Below are 18,497 nucleotides of genomic sequence, written 5' to 3'. Positions count from 1 at the left end.
CAGGATTATGATGGGGCCTCATCTTTCCTCTGTCAGGAGAGGAGCTCACCTGTGAAGATGGTGCCAGGGAAGAAGACAGAGCAAGTGAGATGAGAAGCAACAGTGAGTCTAGAATGGGGAAAAGGACAGGAAACACAAGGATGCTCAGACTGTAATGGCCAGCGAGAAGCAAAGTAGAGAACATTTAATGAGATAGGAGAGGGTGAGAAATGAAAGGAATGATGGAAAAATGGCCATTAACTCAAGAACTCACAGTGATTAAATTATTAAACACACACACACACACACACACACACACACACACACACACACACGTCTCATCTGCAAAGAGCTTCCTCCCGTTTTTGTCAGTTACCTGTAGGCTCCAGCTTTTCTCCCCAGGGCAACTTCAACTCCTCAAGCGAGGACCTGCAGTCTCCCTGTGAGGTCATTTTTAAGAAGCTAGTTACATCCTTGTTTTCCTCCAACATATCTTTCATCCAGCTGGATCCAGGAATAACTTCTATCCATTTTCCAGTTTTTGAGTCAACATGCAACATTCTGTGTCCACTGAGGTAAAAGTCCCAGATTCCATTGAAATGTCCATCTACTTCATGCCAACAACACATCTTGGCCTGCAGATCTGTGCCTATTGGAAAGAGATTAGTCTTTGCCCTTGATGAATCCTATCTATCTACCCAGGATCCTCCCTTCTCATCCTCTGACCTTGCTCTACCCTCCACATTTTAGCCTTGCTGCTGGACCACTTAGTTGGGAGGGACCAACAGTGATTCATTTTCTTTTTATCCACAAAAACAATGAATGTTCCTAACCTGTCAAAAATCAGGATTTTTTCCTTTAGGGAGCCATCTAATATGTTCTTTTATTTAGTTTGTAGTAGTGGGAATTGAACCTAGGCATCACGCATGCTGGGCAATCACTCTATCACTGAGCTATATCACCATACCTATGGGGTTATTTGAAACTTACCTCTGATTGCATGAGTCTTCAGAGTCATCTGAAGTGCTAGGTTTTTGAACAAGTCAGTTCCATCTTTCAGAGTGTCAACCTGCTTTTCACAGAACTGTGTGGCATTCAGCCTGTTCCCCAGAGCACCAACGGCATGGCAGCCGTTACTGTCATAGGAAAGAAAAGTCTCTTCATTCAGTTGGCATTGGACTTTGCGCCACCATAATCCAGACCTTGACTTGCCAACAGTGTAGTTGTAGCAAAGAGAAGCAGCATCTGTGAAGGAAACTTTCAGTGAGGTTAGGGATGCAGAGCAGGGGCTCAGGGACAGTCTCTGCCTATGGAACAAGAAAACCCTTTTGAATAATGCCATTTTAAAAGAAAAAAAGAAAGAAAGAAAGAAAGAAAGAAAGGAAGGAAGGAAGGAAGGAAGGAAGGAAGGAAGGAAGGAAGAAAAAATTAAGACTTGAACATCTTTGCTGATTAGCTCAGCTGTTGGTTTGATCCAGCCTAGACTCACCTAAGAAGGGAGTGTCTATTGAGAGACTGTTTATACTGTTAATGATGTAGGAATGGCCAAACACTGTGGGAGTTACCATTCCCAGGGCAGGTGGTCTCTGACCTATGCAGGAGCTAGGATCCAGGCAGCAAGCAGCATCCTCCTTGGTTTCTGCTGTGCCTCTCTGGCTGTGAAGTGAGTTCCTTGGTCATAGATAATGCTGTGTGGAATAGCACGTGGGCCTGCCTCTGAGTACCTTCCCTGACCTCCCTCAATGATAGACTATGACTTAAAAGTAGTATCTGTAGTGATATTTTATTTGTGTCTTAATAAGTCAAGTTTACCTAAAGATCAGAAAGTAAAGCTAACCACACTACACAGTCATATATTCCAAGAAGCGGTGGCATACACCTTCAATCCCAACAGCTACAATAGTTAGCCATAGTGGCTGGGCAGTGGTCGTGGATGTTTTTAATTCCAACACTAGAGAGGAATATAAGCTGGGAGGAGACAGGAGCTAAAGGTCTCTGCTGTCAGTCTGCTGTTACACTGAGAACAGGATCGCCCAGTGCTCTCTAGTGGCTTGGCTGCTTTGCTTTTCTGATCCTCAGCTTGGACCCCAATATTTGTCTCTGGGTTTTTATTATTTGTTCTACATCTCTGACACCAAACTTTTGGAGTACAAATTCATTTTTAAAAAAGCCATTTGCCTGTGACTAGGCAGCCACCAGCCTAGGCCAGGTTTGCTCACCTACTGGAAAGGTTTTTATTTCTACTCTCCTGGTGGGCTTTCCCTGAACCCCCTTCTCAGGCTGCTGCCAAACTAGGTAGATGCCTTCATATCCAGACAGGCTTTTACTGTTCTGCACAGCAGCAATAAGATTTAGATATTCCTCATCATTGGTGGCAGATTTGGTGAGAAAACTGGGAATTTTTAAGGGAGGAATTAGTTAAAAGGGAGAGTTTTTCCCATATTAAAAATGGGAAACACCATCACAATAGAGCAAGTTATGTCTCTGTATATTTATGCAATGCATGATTTAAAAATGAAACAGTTAAACAAAGGAATTATAAACTTAATTGGGATTGACTTACTGTTAATTATCATTTTGATAGTCCTTCTTGCTTTGATAATTCTTGGTTTAGTCTAGAATTCCTTTACCTTCTCTATTGCCTAAAGGATGGCCTCTTGTAGTTATTGACTTAAAATGTTGTTTCTTCACTATACATTTATTTTAAAAAAGGAGAAAAACTTGCTTTCTCATAATAATATATAATAATACAGCAGTGTGCTGTGGAACAATGGTTTTATCCTGTAAAGATTTGTTTCTTGTACTTTTTTAATAAAATGCTGATTGGCCAGTAGCTAGGAAGGGAATACAGGTGGGGCAGCCAGATAGGAAATAGAGGCAGGCCAATGAGAACAAGAGAATTCTGGAAAGAGGAAAGCTCAGTCTGCAGTTGTCACCAGATGCAGAGAAAGCAAGATGAGAACACCTCACTGAAAGGTACCGAGCAATGTGGCTAACATAGAAAAGAATTATAGGTTAAGATGTAGGATGTTAGAGTTAATAAGAAGCCTGAGCTATTAGGCCAACCAGTTTATGATTAATGGAGACCTCTGTGTATTTCTTTGGAACTGAAAGGACAGAAAACCTCTGTCAAAAGCAGTGCCTACTTATAATAATTCTCAGTCTGCTAAGAGATAACAAAACAGGACAGTAATATCAGGAGTAAAATTTGTAAATATAGAAATATGGGACAAGGAGAAAGCAAAAGGACAGCAGACCTGATGATAACATAGCTGATAACCGCCCAGCAGAAGAAACGGAATAAGAAGAACTCGAGGAGGAACCCGTGATCCAGCTTTCCCAGCCTCCACAGAAAGGAGCGCCTGACTTGGACCTGCAGCTGCTGCCACTCTACACTATAAGGTACCATTCTGCCTCCAGAGACTTTGGACAAAGAGACCCTGCTGAGATGAGCTGACTATGATGTCTAAAGCTTGCTGTGGTTTAAAACCTGTTTGCTTTAGAATTAAGATACAAACTAAACATTTGAGTGCTCTCAATTTCTGGGACATAGACTTATTTAAATAGAATATTAAGCCTAAAAACTAAAACCTATGCTTTCCCCTTAAAAAAAAGACTCAAAATAAAAAATGACTAAAACCCCTCTTCACTTAAGAAGGGGGCAGACTAAGGGCTTAACAGCTGCTCAGAGATCGAAAGTCATATTTGATAACAGCAAATGTTATTGTACTCTTACTGGTAATGACCTGATATTTACAACTGCATATAAGATGATAAAAAAATGGTATTGACCAATGGTACTAAAAACAATGATACTGACCAAAAAAATTTTAAAAAGTCGGTACTGACCAACAATATAAAATTATAATACAAAAAAAGATAATTAAAGAGTCAGTATTGACCGGTGATGCAAAAAATTATGATTTTGACTTGTTGTTATTGACAATTACTAAAAAGAGTTTGTGTGTTGGGAGTTGACACATATGCTGAAAATTTTAGATCTAAATGGTGCTCTAAACCAGCGGAGGAAACATTTCCAACTCGGGTGATTCTCTTCTCCTTTAAATAGGAGACTATAGCCTTTAAAAGCATAATTATTCATAAAGCGTTATGATTTATCCTGACAAAAAGTTATGGCTATGATACACAGGGCTTAAAAGTATATTTCTCTCCACTAATCTCTTTTCTTTACAGAGATCAACAGTCAATGATGGGTTTAAAGCTTCTTCTCTTTAGATGCCTAAGACAGGAGCTCACATACATCAATGCCTGTTCCAAAGATGGGAAAATTTGGGTAAAGGAAAAAGACTTTGCCCAAGCCAAGCATGATCTATCTGTCCTGTTACAGAAACACAGGAGTTATTAAAATTAATAAGAGAGAGTGGATTGTAGGCCCATATTTCCTACAAAATATTTGCAGCCAGGCTCTCTGGCCATGCTTAATTTCCAAGGCAGCTACAATCCTGTCAAACAAGCTGGCCACCTAACAAAGGCCAGGATGTATGGCTCCTTCTCTTTTGTTAATATATAGATCACCTTGGGAGAGCTGTTGATTCCAAGCTAGTGACTTAAGTTACAGGTGTTTCGGTAGTCCGGCATCTCCCCAAAAGAAAATATTAATGAGGTTCCACATTGGTTTACCTGGGGGATAAAAGGTGTTTAAATAATAAACACAGGTAGATCTTCAAAAATGGATAAAGCCTAAGATGACCTTCCGATATTACTATGTAAACTGTGTCTCATTATCTCTCATTCCTCCGTACTGGTCAAGTTAAAAAAAAAATAGTTTCTATGTTGGAGCCACGGACCCTGACAATCAATAGATGATATTTCCACAGGCAATGTTAAATATCCCCATCCTGTGCCAATATTTTGTATGGGAGTCATTGGAAATGATACATCACCAATTTCCAATTGTTTACCAATACATGGATAACATTTTGCTCTCTGAATCAAATGTAGATACTTTAGAAAGAATGTTTGAAAAGGCAAAGAAAATGTTGCCTTTTTGGTGTTTACAAATGGTTCCTCAAAAATACAAACAGGAGATTCTATTAAGTATTTAGGCTATAAACTAGATTTGCAAAAATTTAGACCCCATAAGGTGCCAGTTTGGAGAGACTGTTTGCAGACTGTTAATGACTTTCAATGATTGCTAGGATATATTTTCCATCTATGGCCCACTATTGGGATAGGTTCTCATGAACTGACTAATCTGATCAAAACCTTAGATGGTGAAAAAGACTTGAATAGTACCAGGAAACAATCAGCTGAAGCTGAGAGAGAATTGCCTTAGTGGAAGAGAAATTACAGAAGGCACATGTAGATCATGTGGATTCAAAACTTAACTGAATTCTGTTCATATTTACCTCTAAACATTCCCCTACATGAATTTTAATGCAGAGGAAAGATATTATCTTATAATGGATCTTTTTGTCATGTAAAACAAATAAAAAATTAAAAATTTATGTGGAAAAAGTCTCTGAATTAATTCTAAAAGAAACATTGAGACTTCATCAATTAGCAGTAATAGATCCAGAAGAAATTATAGTACCTTTTAATAATAATGAAATTGACAAATTATGAACAGAAAGTGAACTGTGTCAAAGAGCTTGTAGTAGTTTTATTTTTTAGAGTTTAAGAACAAATATCCCAAAAACAAGAGAATTCAACTGATACAGAAAACCAACTGGATCCTTCCTCACATTATATTGGAACACCAATATCTGGAGATCCTACATTCCATACTGATGTGAAGAATTCAATTAAAGCTGGCTACAAACCAGAAAATTTAATTAAAGTCGATCTAAGCACTTTCATTTAAAAGTCAAAATTAGATGCTATTCTCATGGTACTAATGAATTTTACCAAACCTCTCAACATAGTTACCAATTTGCAATATGTATAAAAAATTTTTACATATTGAAACCACTGAATTTATGGCAGATGGCACATAATTGACTTCATTATTTATTAAGTTACATGATATAGTGAGGAATAGTAAACATCCCATATACACAGAACACATCCAACCCGTACAGGCCTCCCAGGTCTTGTAGCACAAGGTAATGAAGAAATTGATCAGTTATTGATTTGAAAAGTTCTGTGCATCTCAGAATTTCATAGAAAACATTATTTCACTAGGAAAGGTTTGAAAAAAGGCTTTTGCATCATGTGGCAACAAGCTAATGAAATTATAAGGAAATGTCTTACTTGTTCTTTGTACAACCAAACTCCACTACCTTCAGGAAGTAACCCACAGGCAGTCAAATGAATGAAATATGGCAGATAAATGTGCTCCAATTTGTAGAATTTGGAAAACTAAAATATGTATGCCACACCATTTATACCTATTCAGGTTCTCAATGGGCAACCGCTTTGATTATGGAAAAAGCTGATTATCACATATTTGCTACAAGATATGGCCATGATGAATATACTTGTACAAACAAACACAGACAATACTCCAGCATATGCTTTAAAAATATTTTTATGTCTATTAGAAAATTTGCTTATTATACTATAAAACATATTACAGATTATGGTCATCATGGAGATACCTGTACAAATAAATACAGACAATGCTGCAGCATATGTCTCTGTGAAAATTTTCCTTATATGTCTAAAGAAAATTTTCCTTTTATAATATAAATCATATTACAGTTATAGCACATACTCCTACAGGGCAAGCAGCTATAGAAAAACTAAATCAAACTCTAAAGAATATGTTAAATAAACAGAAAGAATGATAAAAACCCCATATCTAGATTGCATAATGCTTTATTAACTTTGAATTTTCTAGATAATGAGAAAGGAAAAACAGCTGTGGAGATACATTGGATAGTAGAAAAAACTATGAAATTAAACTAGCTGGTATACTTTAAAGAAGTACTGATCTCAGAATGGAAACCAAGACATGCAATACATTGGAGAAGGGGTTTTGCTTTTGTATCCAAAGGAGAAGAAAAGTTATGGACACCATCAAAATTGATAAGGGTTTGATTTGAACAAGAGACTTCTCAATTAAGAGAGATGATAGTTCATCAAGCAGCAAGGCCTCTTAATCTAAACTAACCCGTTAAACTAACAAGTGTTTTTCATTTAATCAGAAATAACTTGCCAAAAGAGAACCTCCACAAAATTAGAGTTTTGGAAGGATTTTATTGCTGTCTTTTAAGAAGAATAAAGTCATCCAACTAAGGAATTTGAAGACCACTGGACAAATGAGACACTTGAAGAAAAGAGGCAAATCATCCAAAAAATGTCCCAAGAAAAACAGTAAATTGGCCTACTGGTATATTACATTTCCAACAGGATACAATTTCATAAATCTTCTCAAATGTTTGTTTCTGCTTTTCTCTATAGACATATGATACAAATGGTCTTTTTTTTAGTCCTAATACAATTAAAGATGCAAGATGGCTTTGGAGTTGGAGTGTGGCTCTCTCCTTCTCTAAACCCAAAAATGCTTGCTAAAGTAAATCCAAAATGCCTGTCTCATGTCCAAAGAGTCAGCTGATATGGGACAGAAGAAAAATAAATATTTAAGGACTTTTTTCTTGCCACTAATCTCATAATCTTCTAGTTTTATATTGACTCTTTAGCAACTTTTCTTAAGGTTTAAATATTGTCTCAAAATTTATAAAATTTATATATATACATATATATATTAAATTTTTGTCATGATATTAGCAGTTGCTTAGAGCACTAATTATAAAAAAAGGTTTCATCTACCTTCCTGTACAAAATTTTGGGTTTGAGTTTTTATCAGTTTTCTGTAGTGAACTATGAACTCATCGAACAGCGATCTTTGAAATCTCCAATACAAAAATGGGGCCTCTCAACAATGATTACTATGATAACACCACTAAGCTGAAAAACACCACCTAAAGATTGGCTTTGGACTACAAACTGCTCAGAACAATTTTTTTTTCTTTATTCTTTTTTTGGTTTTTCGAGACAGGGTTTCTCTGCAGCTTTTTTAGAGCCTGTCCTGGAACTAGCTCTTGTAGACCAGGCTGGCCTCGAACTCACAGAGATCCGCCTGCCTCTGCCTCCCGAGTGCTGGGATTAAAGGCGTGCGCCACCACCGCCCGGCTGCTCAGAACAATTTTGAGGTGGCTAGCTGGGATGATCCAACCTCACAGACCACTGTAGCCAGGACTGGAGACAAGCCTTGTACTTTCCCATTACACAGAGGCTGGGCAACAAAAGTTAAAACTACCACTCCCAGGACGTAACAATTAACCTAAACTTTTCTTTTCAGTACCCTCTAAAGATACTGTCACCCCAGATAGCAGGAAGTAAATTTAGGAACATAATGCCCACATTCCCAAGAGGTGAAGAGGTGGGGTGGGTGGTTTTTGGTCTTTCATTGGGTTAAGGACATTTGTCATTATTTAGGGGGATTGGTTACAAGTTGTGATTGGTAATGGTCAAGAAAGAAAGCTTTAAAAAAGGAGGATAAATTAATTTAGAGTTCTTGTTTTGAAAAGAAAAAAGTTGAATCTAGATATGATAGGACAAAAGGGTAGATTATTGAATCTACTATGAAAAGGAAAAAGGAAGGATATATATATATATATATATATATGTGTGTGTGTTTGTGTGTGTGTGTGTGTGTGTGTGTGTATGTATATGTGGATATGTGTGTATATGTATATGCATGATTCAACAATCTCCCTTTAATCTTATTATATATATTATATGTTACATATTATATATAATAGGATACATATTATGTGCTTATGTATTCTATATAATTCAATGATATCCCTTTTATCTTATTATATATAACATAATATGTATGATAGAGATAATAAAAATGAGATTATTGAATCTACTTTTAAGAAGCAGCTATTAGTTTTACATTAGAATGGACTTTTGTATATTGTATATAAATTTTGTATATTGATATAAATTTGAGATTAATTTTGATAGAACATACTATACATAACTTTCTACTTTTGTTCAAGTATTTCATTTATACAACTCATTTAATAATATAATGCAAATGTATAGTCGTTGAAAGTTAGCATTACCAACTATTTAAGATAATTAGGAAATACAGATTAGAAATTAAGTTACCTATTACAAATACACTTGTAATCATATTGGGTATGATTCCAAGGTTGAACTGAGATATATTTTAAATAGACAGGTCATCTTCAACACTTCAAAGATCTACAGAATATGGTATTCATGAGGTTTTAATAACATAAGTTCTTTTTTTTATGACAGTGAGATAAGTCTGCTCCTGGAAGCACCAATCTACTTCAGAGAAGATAATGGGTAGCAAAGAAATTACACATGGAGTTTACTTTTTGTGGCAAAAGTAAACCACTGGGCAAGAAAACTCTACTGCTGCAAGTATTCTGTCCTAACAGGACAAGCAGTAAACAGAAAAGAGCAACTGCCCAAACCTGTCAACACAAGGCAGGACAGTCAAAAATCCTACTTCACAGAAAAGTCTCTGAAATATTCTAGGCCTTTAGGCTGAAGATAGATGCCCCAATGATGCAGAGGAAATTTGGGTGACAGTCCAGGAAGTCAGCTGTTTTTGCCATCTCTCACAATTTTGGTAAGTTGCTTACTTATATTTCCTCTATACTTAGTTAATATTATTTCCTTCTTGGATCACTGAGGGAGGTGAAGGCTAGATAGTTATAGGTATAAATTATAATTTTTCTTGTTTTTCTTAAATTAATTATAGCCTTCTTTTATATTTTAGACAAAAAGGGGAAAAGTAGTGATATTTTATTTGTGGTTTAATAAATAAAGTTTGCCTAAAGATCAGAGAGCAAAACTAGCTACACAAGTGAGCCATAGAGGCCAGATAGTGGTGGTGCACGCCTTTAATCCCAGCATGAGAGAGGGTTATAAGACAGGAGGAGACTGGAGCTCAGGGTCTCATTCCGCAGTGACACTGAGGACAGGATTATCTAGCAAGGTAGAGGTAAGAACTCTCAAGTGGTTGGTTGCTTTGCTTTTCTGATCTTCAGCTTGAAACCCAATATATGTCTTTGGGATTTTATTATTGTGCTACAGAAGTGAAATAAATCAGTTTCTCCCTACATCGCTTTTGGTAGAGTGTTTATCAAAGCAATAAAATGATAATAGAACAAAACACAGGCAGATCCCTGGGCATAATGTAGTGCTCCAGGGATGGTTTCTTGGACTTGGTCAGAGGATCCCCACACTATGGGACAAAGAAAATCTAGGCTGGTCAAATCTGGCAGTAGAAGAGTGGTAATCAAAAATCTCAGAGAAGTGCATTGCCAGGGTGGATTGAACAGCAATCATTTCCAGAGGAAGTGTGCAGAGTTCATGCTGTCTGTGGATGCTGGAGCATCCCAGGTAAGAAGCACAGAGAGAAGGATCATGGAGATGGACACTAGTGTTGCTGGAAGCATGGGAATGATGATGATGGCTCAAGGCTAGGGGTGGAGTTAGGAAACTGTATTTCTAACTTGGAAACCTAGCAGCATGGTACAGAAAAGTTCCATAAGGTAGAATGGTCAGGAGGCAGTAATATGAAGGGCAGTGGTCCATTGGTGTGTAAGAAAACCCACCTTGAAGCCTAACTGCTTAAGGGGTCATGACTAACAGAACAGAAAAATCTTAAACATAGGAAATGGTTAGCCAATCCAGATGTGGCTGAATATAAGTAAATAAACACACAAAAAAGATGATCAAAAAACTGAAAGCTGCCATATCATGAAAACCCCAACCCTTGTGCCCATTGTTTAAATTGGGGCTAGAGAGATGGTACAGTGTTTAAGAATAGTTTTTCTTGCAGAAGATCCAGGTTTGATTCTCAGCAACTGCTCTTAGTGGCTCACCACTGCCTGGAACTTCAGTTCCAGGGGATCACATGTCCTCTTTTGTCTCCTCCCAAAGCACCAGGCACATATGTAGTACACATACATACATGCAATCAAAGCAAAATATATTAAGAAAGAATTAAAACTGAACCACCTCAAAGACAGACTCGGATTGCCTTCTCAGGAGGACCAATCAGATCCCAACAAGAGTGACCATTCAGCCCAGCAGCAAGTTCAGTCATTCTTTCTGTACTGTCTCACTCAGGGATGAACTCAGGTGCTCCCATGAATAGCTGGTGTGGTGATTTGAATGAGCCTGTCCTCTTCAGAGAAGAACTTTGAATACTTGGCCCCCAGTTAGTAGGAATTGTTTGGATATGTTTAGTAGCTAAGGCTGACTGAAGGAAGTATGTCACTGGGCTGGGGGGGGGGGTGGCTTCAAAACTCATTCCCATTTCTTCATTTCTGGACCTTGCTTGATGTTCAAGATGGGCATGGTATCACAAGGCTCTGATCCCAGCACTTGGGAGACAGAGTAAGGCAGCTCTTTATTAGTTTGTGTCCATCCAGTTCTCCACAGTGAGTTTAAAGACAGACAAAAGTATATAGTGAGGCCTTGTCTCAAAAATCCAAACCAAACTAAAAAAGAAAAAAAGTGTGCTCTGACCAGGACGGTCTGTGAGTCTGAGGTGTCAGTCTGAGGTATCAGTCCTAGGAAATCACCCTGGGTGGAGTTCGTGGTGGTATCTAATTGGAGAATTGTTTTGCTTGGGCAGAAGTCAGTCTGCCCCCACTGTGGAGGGAAAATAGACTCCATTTCACTGTGTCTCCTGGCATGGTCCTAGGCCCTGGGAGAGAGTGGTCTGTGGCCCTGAGCTATGAGAAGGCCCATCAGGCCCCAGGCAGACACCATGAGGTGAGCTCTTTCCCACTAGGTTGTTAGGTGGACAGATCACAATCAGATAAGATGTCCAGAAGAGAGACATGGCTGCAGGGATGCAACAGACCACTTGTATCTTGAAAACTGCCTAGCAGGGTGGGACAGATCTCTGGTCTGATAGAACATCTCCAGTTTCCTAGATGACTGTGGACATCTTACCTCATCTAGAGGAAGAGACTTGGGTTAGTTCTCAAGGAAGCTGCCACCTCTCCCTGAGCAAGCATCTGGGGCTTCAGGGAGTGTTCTCTATGGTCATGGGATCTAAGAATTGCACTGGACAGCATAGGAGTCATTTCATGTCATTTCTAGATATCCCAGACGTCACAGGCAGCATAGAACCCTCTGCTGACTGGGCAGCACGCAGCTTTGGCAGTGCATTTGATGACACCCTATGGGGATGGGCACCAGTATTGGGACATGGATATGCCCTAATCTGGGGTCAGAAGACAAATCTGTTGTCCCATTCATCAGCTTGTTTCCTTCTGCTGCTGTCACACTGGATGCAGACCTGAGTATTTGATGTGGGACAGACATAGTGAGGCTGCCAAGTTGAAGTTATTTAGTGCCTGCCATTTACAGAGAAAACAAACAAACAAACAAACAAACACCTCTCCTTCCTAAATGAACACCATTATCTGATGCCATCTCCCCAGGAGGTAGATTATGAGGGCCTTGGAGCAAGGACAGAAGCTTTTGAAACCCACTATTCAGGACCATTGCCAGAATCCTTAATGGAAAAGGTTTATCAGGCCCTGATTAGCTGAGAGAAGCACCCATCGCCACCTGGTGGAAGAGAAGGTAAAGCAAAAGAGCCCTGTGAACTATGAAGAGAACTTTCCTTATCCAAAAGAGAGCCTAGAGAATTTGGTGGGTTAGGATACACAAGGGAGTTGAAGCTGAGTTCGGTGGGGCAGACCTGCAATTCCGGAATTTGGAAGACAGAGAGGGGGGGGGGGGGAGGGAGAGGAGGGGAGGGAGGGAGGGGGGGGGGGGGAGAGAGAGGGAGAGGGGGAGAGAGAGAGAGAGAGAGAGAGAGAGAGAGAGAGAGAGAGAGAGAGAGAGGATTATTGCAGATTCTATAGCGTGTGCTTTGATGTGAAATCCTGTCTTAAAACAAGAGAAAGCGAAGAAAAGTACGAACGTGCATGGTTGTGGCTGCCTTGTCCTTGGAAACATCAATTGCGATCTTCTAGAGAATAGCGTGGGAAGGGGAAAGAAAGCTCAGGCACAAATGGGTCCCGGCAAGGTGGAGGGCTTGAGAGGAATCCCCGGAAGGCAGTCTTCAGAGCACAGACTGCCTTAGGTCCAGGGAAGCTGTCTGAGATCGCCTCCCGGAGGGCTCCACACTGGCGACATGGCTTAGGCTTCAGTGAGTGGTGCTGAGGGAGTCACTAGCTACTCCCCTACTCCCCTTTACTGCTGTGCGCTCCTCATTCATGCAACCCCTTCGGGCCCTGGCACACTGACTTTCCCCTAACTTTGTCAATCTTCTGAAGAGAAACCCTGAGGGATACGGTGACGACCAGGGCGCCCAGACTTAAATCCCTGTGATAGTGAAGAGAGAGAAGCCCAGGAGCTTCCCCAGGGGAGACTTTGATATTCCTGCCCGGTGCTTCCCCCCCCCCCCCACTACTCCTTAATGCTCCCCTCCCCCACTCCCATCCATTAAGTCCCGGTAACTCACCGGGCTGAACAGAAGATCCCAGACAGCTCAGTAGAACAAAAAGGCGCAGAACTAGGGAAAGATTGCATCCGGTGGCTGCAGCCTTTGCCATGGTTCCTTCCTGAGGTACGGCACAGGACTGGTGTGACTAGAGCTGCGGAGAGAATGGGGAGTCCTCAGTACCGTCCCGCAGAGGATCTCACGTAGAGATTCGCCAAAGACCCAGCGCCAGGGCTGTGAATTCAGTCCTTCCTGTGCTCCAGCCATGCCGGTTCCTAGTCCTCATCTTTTCCTACATCTCTTCAGGGTTCCATCGGGACCCTGTGGCTAGTCCTCCCTCCCAGCAGATCGCGGTCCCCCTTGCACACAGGCGAACGGAGCTGGCATGTGAATAGAGAGGCGAGGACGCTGTGGTCCTGGGCTCCCACTCCTGCTGTCCATTCACCTCACTCACCCGCAGCTGCACCCTCGGGGACCGTGGGCAACTAATCAGGAAAGACAGAGACCGAATAAAGTCGTGCTTTCAGCAAGTCCTGTCTTCAGCTGGTTCTCCGACAAAAGTTATGCAGATATTTACCTGCCCCTCCCCTGCGGTGAGGTTTCCACGCCCACAACAATGTTGTCTTTTGGCCCTTCCAGTAAGTGGCCCTGTAGCTTTAACAGTTTCCCCTGCTTCTCTAGATTCTCACTCTCTCTGTCTCTCTCTAGACCATCCCTCTGGGTTCCCTGGGACCTTCAGTCTGCTCTTCCTCACTTCCTCTTTCTCAAGTTTCTCCTCCATTCCAGACTCATTTGCCCCTCCAGGTCCCTTCCCCATCACCCTCAAGGTCTTGGCACCCTCAAGTTCCTGTGCCCCTGCTTGTCACGGTGTCCCCTCCCCCAGCCCCCTCTAGTCACTCTCCCTTCCCCTCCATTTCCTTCCTTTCGCTCTCTCCTGTTGGAGGCAGTAGCTGTCTTGTGGGGAAGGAAGTCTGAGCCTTCCTCCTTACCTCTGTGACTCTGGCACCTAAGACCTTCAGGAGAGTTCTGCCACTAAAAACTTCTCCCAATTAAAAGCAGCTTCTGGGGTCTGGAGAGAGGACCCAGAGGGTGAGAGCACCAGCTGCTGTTTGGGGGCCCAGGCTGGAGCCCCAGCACTCAGACAGCAGCTCACAGCCTGGGGAACTGGGGTTCCAGGGGATCCTCCATGGGCACTGCACACACATGGGCCAGAGAAACACACACATAAAGAGCTCATGCACATGAGATAAAAATGATTTCCCCCCCATGTTTTAGAAGAGGCTTTTATATATGAAAAGTCCAGAACTTTGGTAGAAAAGTTTGAATTTCCTGTCACTTTTTTTAGTAGTTTTTTTTTTTTGTTGTTGTTGCAGGTGAACCCTTTGCTCCTATGCTTGTAAAGGTGTGTGTATGTGTGTGTGTGTGTGTGTGTGTGTGTGTGTTTATAGTAGTAATTGTAGTAGCTACTGTACATACAGGATTGACCTTGGCTGTGGCTTCACAGGTTCCATCCGTCTTACTTTAGGACAATGTCTTTCACTGGCCTTAGCTCTCTGAGTTGGCTATGGTGTGTGGTCAGTGAATCCCAGAAAGCTCACATCTCCCCAGACCTTATCTAAAATAGCTTTGAATTTGTTTTGGATCCCAGCTTCTAAAAGTTAAATATAGTTCTCTAATGGGGAGTAAGTGTGGGGAGAAACCCGGATATAAAAAAAGGCCCAGGAGATGGGAGAGAGGGTTTAAGACAGAGATGAAGAAGAACAGCAGAACATGAATATATGAGAAGGGAATGGGAATTACTGGGAGAGGAGGGTACAGTAGGGCAGGGGTGGGGGAGGCTGTAGTGGTGTCTGTAGTGCAATGTGTGTTCTCCATGTCAGTGCTGCCTCCATGCTGTGTTTACTCTATAGTAGGCACTGTAAGCTAAAACACAGAGGACAGAACTGTAAGGGGTTTTTACAGTGGTCAACATTGTCAGCCTAACTGGCTTAGCAGAGGTGGAGATGGTTGGGATGCTCTGTGTCTGTGGGAGTGTTTCCAGAGGGGACAGTGAATCACAGCAAGACCCTCCATCAGTGGTGACCCAGCCCAGGTCACCACAAATAGGAAGTGTCTCTATTACTGCTGCCACCACAGTATTCTCAGTGACCAAGCCATGGAATCTGCACCTGTAGCTCCAGCTTTCACTGTCAGATTGCCACTGCTGGGACACCCAGCCTGCTGGACTGAACATTACTGAGTTCTCTGACTCCCCAATGTCCCCAGGGCAATATGTCAACCTGAAGTGCCATCAAGGAAATGGCTCCCGGATGGAGTTCATGGCGGTGTCTAATTGAAGAAGCACCTTGCTTGGGCAGGAGCCAGCCTGACCCACCTGTAGCAGGGAAAATAGACTCCATGTCATTGTGCTCCCTGGCATGGTCCTGGGCCCTGGGAGAGAGCAGCCTGTGGTCCTGGGCTATCAGAAGGCCCATCAGGCCTCAGGCAGACATGATGAGGTGAGCTGTTTCCCACTAGGTTATTATGTGAATGAGGGCAGTCAGATAAGATGTGCAGAAGTGAGACAAATCCAGAAGGGACATGGTGGTCATACATGTTGAGATCTGCCTAGCAGTAAGAGACAAGGACTGACAGAACATCTCCAGTTCCCCTGATGGTTGTAGAAATCTTATTCTAGAAGAACTGAAGTAGGTTTCCCCTCTCCCTTAGCAAGCATCTGTGACTCAGGAGTGTCCTCATTCCCAGGGACTACAGAACACAATGAGCACAAACACCAGGCACCGCCCATATCCTCTCCAGCTGACCCAGGAGGCACAGGCAGCACAGGACCATTCCTGGTTGTTTAGCACACAGCTTTGGCATCACTTGGAGAGAGTGCTCAGGGGAATGGGTACCAATACTGGAAAATGGGATGTTACCTAATCTTGGGTCAGATGAGTACCTAATGTGACCAAATGAGACCAAATGTGGTCTCCTGTTGTCCCCTAATCTCTTGAGCTGCTTTCACACTGAAGCTGGGATAGAGTGTTTGATGTAGATAGGGAGTGGCTTGCCAAACTGTAAATATTATTATGTGCTTTGTAAATAAAAGCTACGCGATGCCTGCTGAAATGAACCCCATTATCTACTACTGTCTACCCAGGAATTAGCCTAAGGGGGCCTGGAAGGCTAGGGCAGAAGCTTGCTTATGCCCCACTGGGAGCATCGTATGTGTTTAAACTTTGTCCAGTATCCCCGACTTTAGGTTCTATGGTGAGAGTGCATGGATTTCTTGGGTGTGTCTTCAGGCAAGGGCATGCAGTGCCAGCTGATTGAGGAGGTGATAATCACCTTCCTGGGTGGAAGAGTGGGGGAAGGGGATGTAAGGATGGTGATCTGGGTGCTGGTTCAGTATATGAAGTAGTCCATGAAGCTGTGTGTGGTTACCTCTGCCCTCAGCACTGAGAAGGATGATGGAGGGAACTGGAGCAAGGTGGCAACCTGGCTTTTATACAGTGAGAAAAAATGAGGAGAAGGAGGAGGAAACTGGGGTGGTGTGACTACTGTCCCTGGGACATCTATGGGCTTAGAGATTCACTGACTTCTGGTGAGCCACAGTGAACTTCTGTTTCCTCTACTGCGGTCTCGTCATCCTGTTGTATTTGTTCTGAAACTTCTCAGCTTTTCTGAAAGCCTCTGACAGAAAGAGTGTGGGGTGAGGTAGAGAGAAAACCCCAGGGTCTAGACTGTATGCTTATCCAAAAGGAGCCTGAGGGGATGGGGGATAGGGGTGGAGGCCCAGGATCATCAGCTCAGATAGGACCACCCTTCATCTTGGATCCTGTGCCCCTCTGTCCCTTCAAGTCCTGTTGTTGAATCCCTCAAACTCATGGGAGCTTGAGCCAGTGGGAGCAGAGCCAGGATGAAATTAATGAGCTTGGTCACTGTGGCCTAGGCCATGGGTTTCCTTCTCTAAACCCAGCCTCAGAAGTGAAGAGCACTGTAATAGAAGCCAGCTTCCTGCTGATGACATTCATGAAAATTTCAGAATCGGGGCTGTGACTTCAGGCAGTTTGGGGTTTGTCTGTCATACCTCTTCTCTTTCTTCGTAGAGGTTTTGTGGTTACATCAGCTTCCAGGAGAGTCTCTAGGAGGTTCAGGTCCTTTCTCTGACACAGACCACGACCTTGAGGCAGAAGCTGAGCAGCCTGGGCTCCAGGGTTCTGGTGTCCCCAGGCCTCTCACTCCATGGAGTCCCTTCCCACACAAATCCACTGCAGCATTGGAGAACCAAGGCAGCTGAAACTAACACAGACAAGACTAATGGACTAATATAAGATGTAAGAAAGAGTAATAAGAACCCTGAACTAATAGGCAAATCAGTTTATAATTAATGTAGACCTCTGAGTATTTATTTGGGGCTAAACAGCTGTGGGACTGCATGGGACTAATACCCCAGTCAACACTCCAATGCTCTTTTCTCTCCCCCCAACATATCCTTACCCTCTCTCGATCTTGGGCAGAGTGTGGTACTGGGTCCTCGACTGTTCTTTACCTTACCTTCATCCCTGTCTTGATCCCCTGTCTAGGGCCTTACCCTGTTAACTCTCTCCTCTTTCTCATACCTCAGCTCCACCACACCTCCCAGTGCCTTAGACTCCTTCTGACCCTCCCCCTTCCCTTGCTACACTCTCTACTCCAACCCCAACAACACCCTTCTAAGCATCGAATGTGATGACCATGTGGTTTTCCACTTCAGTTTGTTAATACGGTGAGTTACATTGATAGATTTTTGTGTGTTGAACCATCCTTGCATCTCTGGGATGAAGCCTACTTAACCAGGGTGGATTATTATTTTTTATGTGTTCTTGGATTCAGTTTGCCAGTATTTTATTGAGTGTTTTTGTGTCAATCTTCATGAGGGAGGTTGGTCTGTAATTTTCTTTGTTGCATTTTAGTGTGTTTTGGGTATCAGGGTAACTGTGATCTCATAAAAAAGAATTTGGCAAGGTTCCTGCTGTTTCTATTGTGTGGAACAATTTAAGGAGTGTTGGTATTAGTTCTTCTTTGAAACTCTGATAGGATTCTGTGCTGAAACCAGCTGTCCCTGGGC

General features: G+C 42.2%; 1 protein-coding gene across 1 annotated transcript; it reads right to left on the bottom strand.

Moving 5' to 3' along the window:
- Positions 1-347: 347 nt before the first annotated feature.
- On the bottom strand, positions 348-13,943 carry LOC119820266 (UL16-binding protein 1-like). Its single transcript, XM_038338387.1, has 4 exons — positions 13,860-13,943; positions 13,427-13,559; positions 970-1,224; positions 348-628 (listed from the first exon to the last, which is right to left on the bottom strand). The coding sequence occupies exons 2-4, from the start codon at positions 13,515-13,517 to the stop codon at positions 348-350; spliced, it is 627 nt and encodes a 208-aa protein (XP_038194315.1). The 5' UTR covers positions 13,518-13,559; positions 13,860-13,943.
- Between the last annotated feature and the right edge of the window lie 4,554 nt (positions 13,944-18,497).

This window comes from Arvicola amphibius, chromosome 8 (genome assembly GCF_903992535.2).
Source record: "Arvicola amphibius chromosome 8, mArvAmp1.2, whole genome shotgun sequence".
NCBI lineage: Eukaryota > Metazoa > Chordata > Mammalia > Rodentia > Cricetidae > Arvicola > Arvicola amphibius.
Note: the sequence above shows the minus strand (reverse complement) of the source record. Positions and strands in the feature narration are given on the sequence as shown.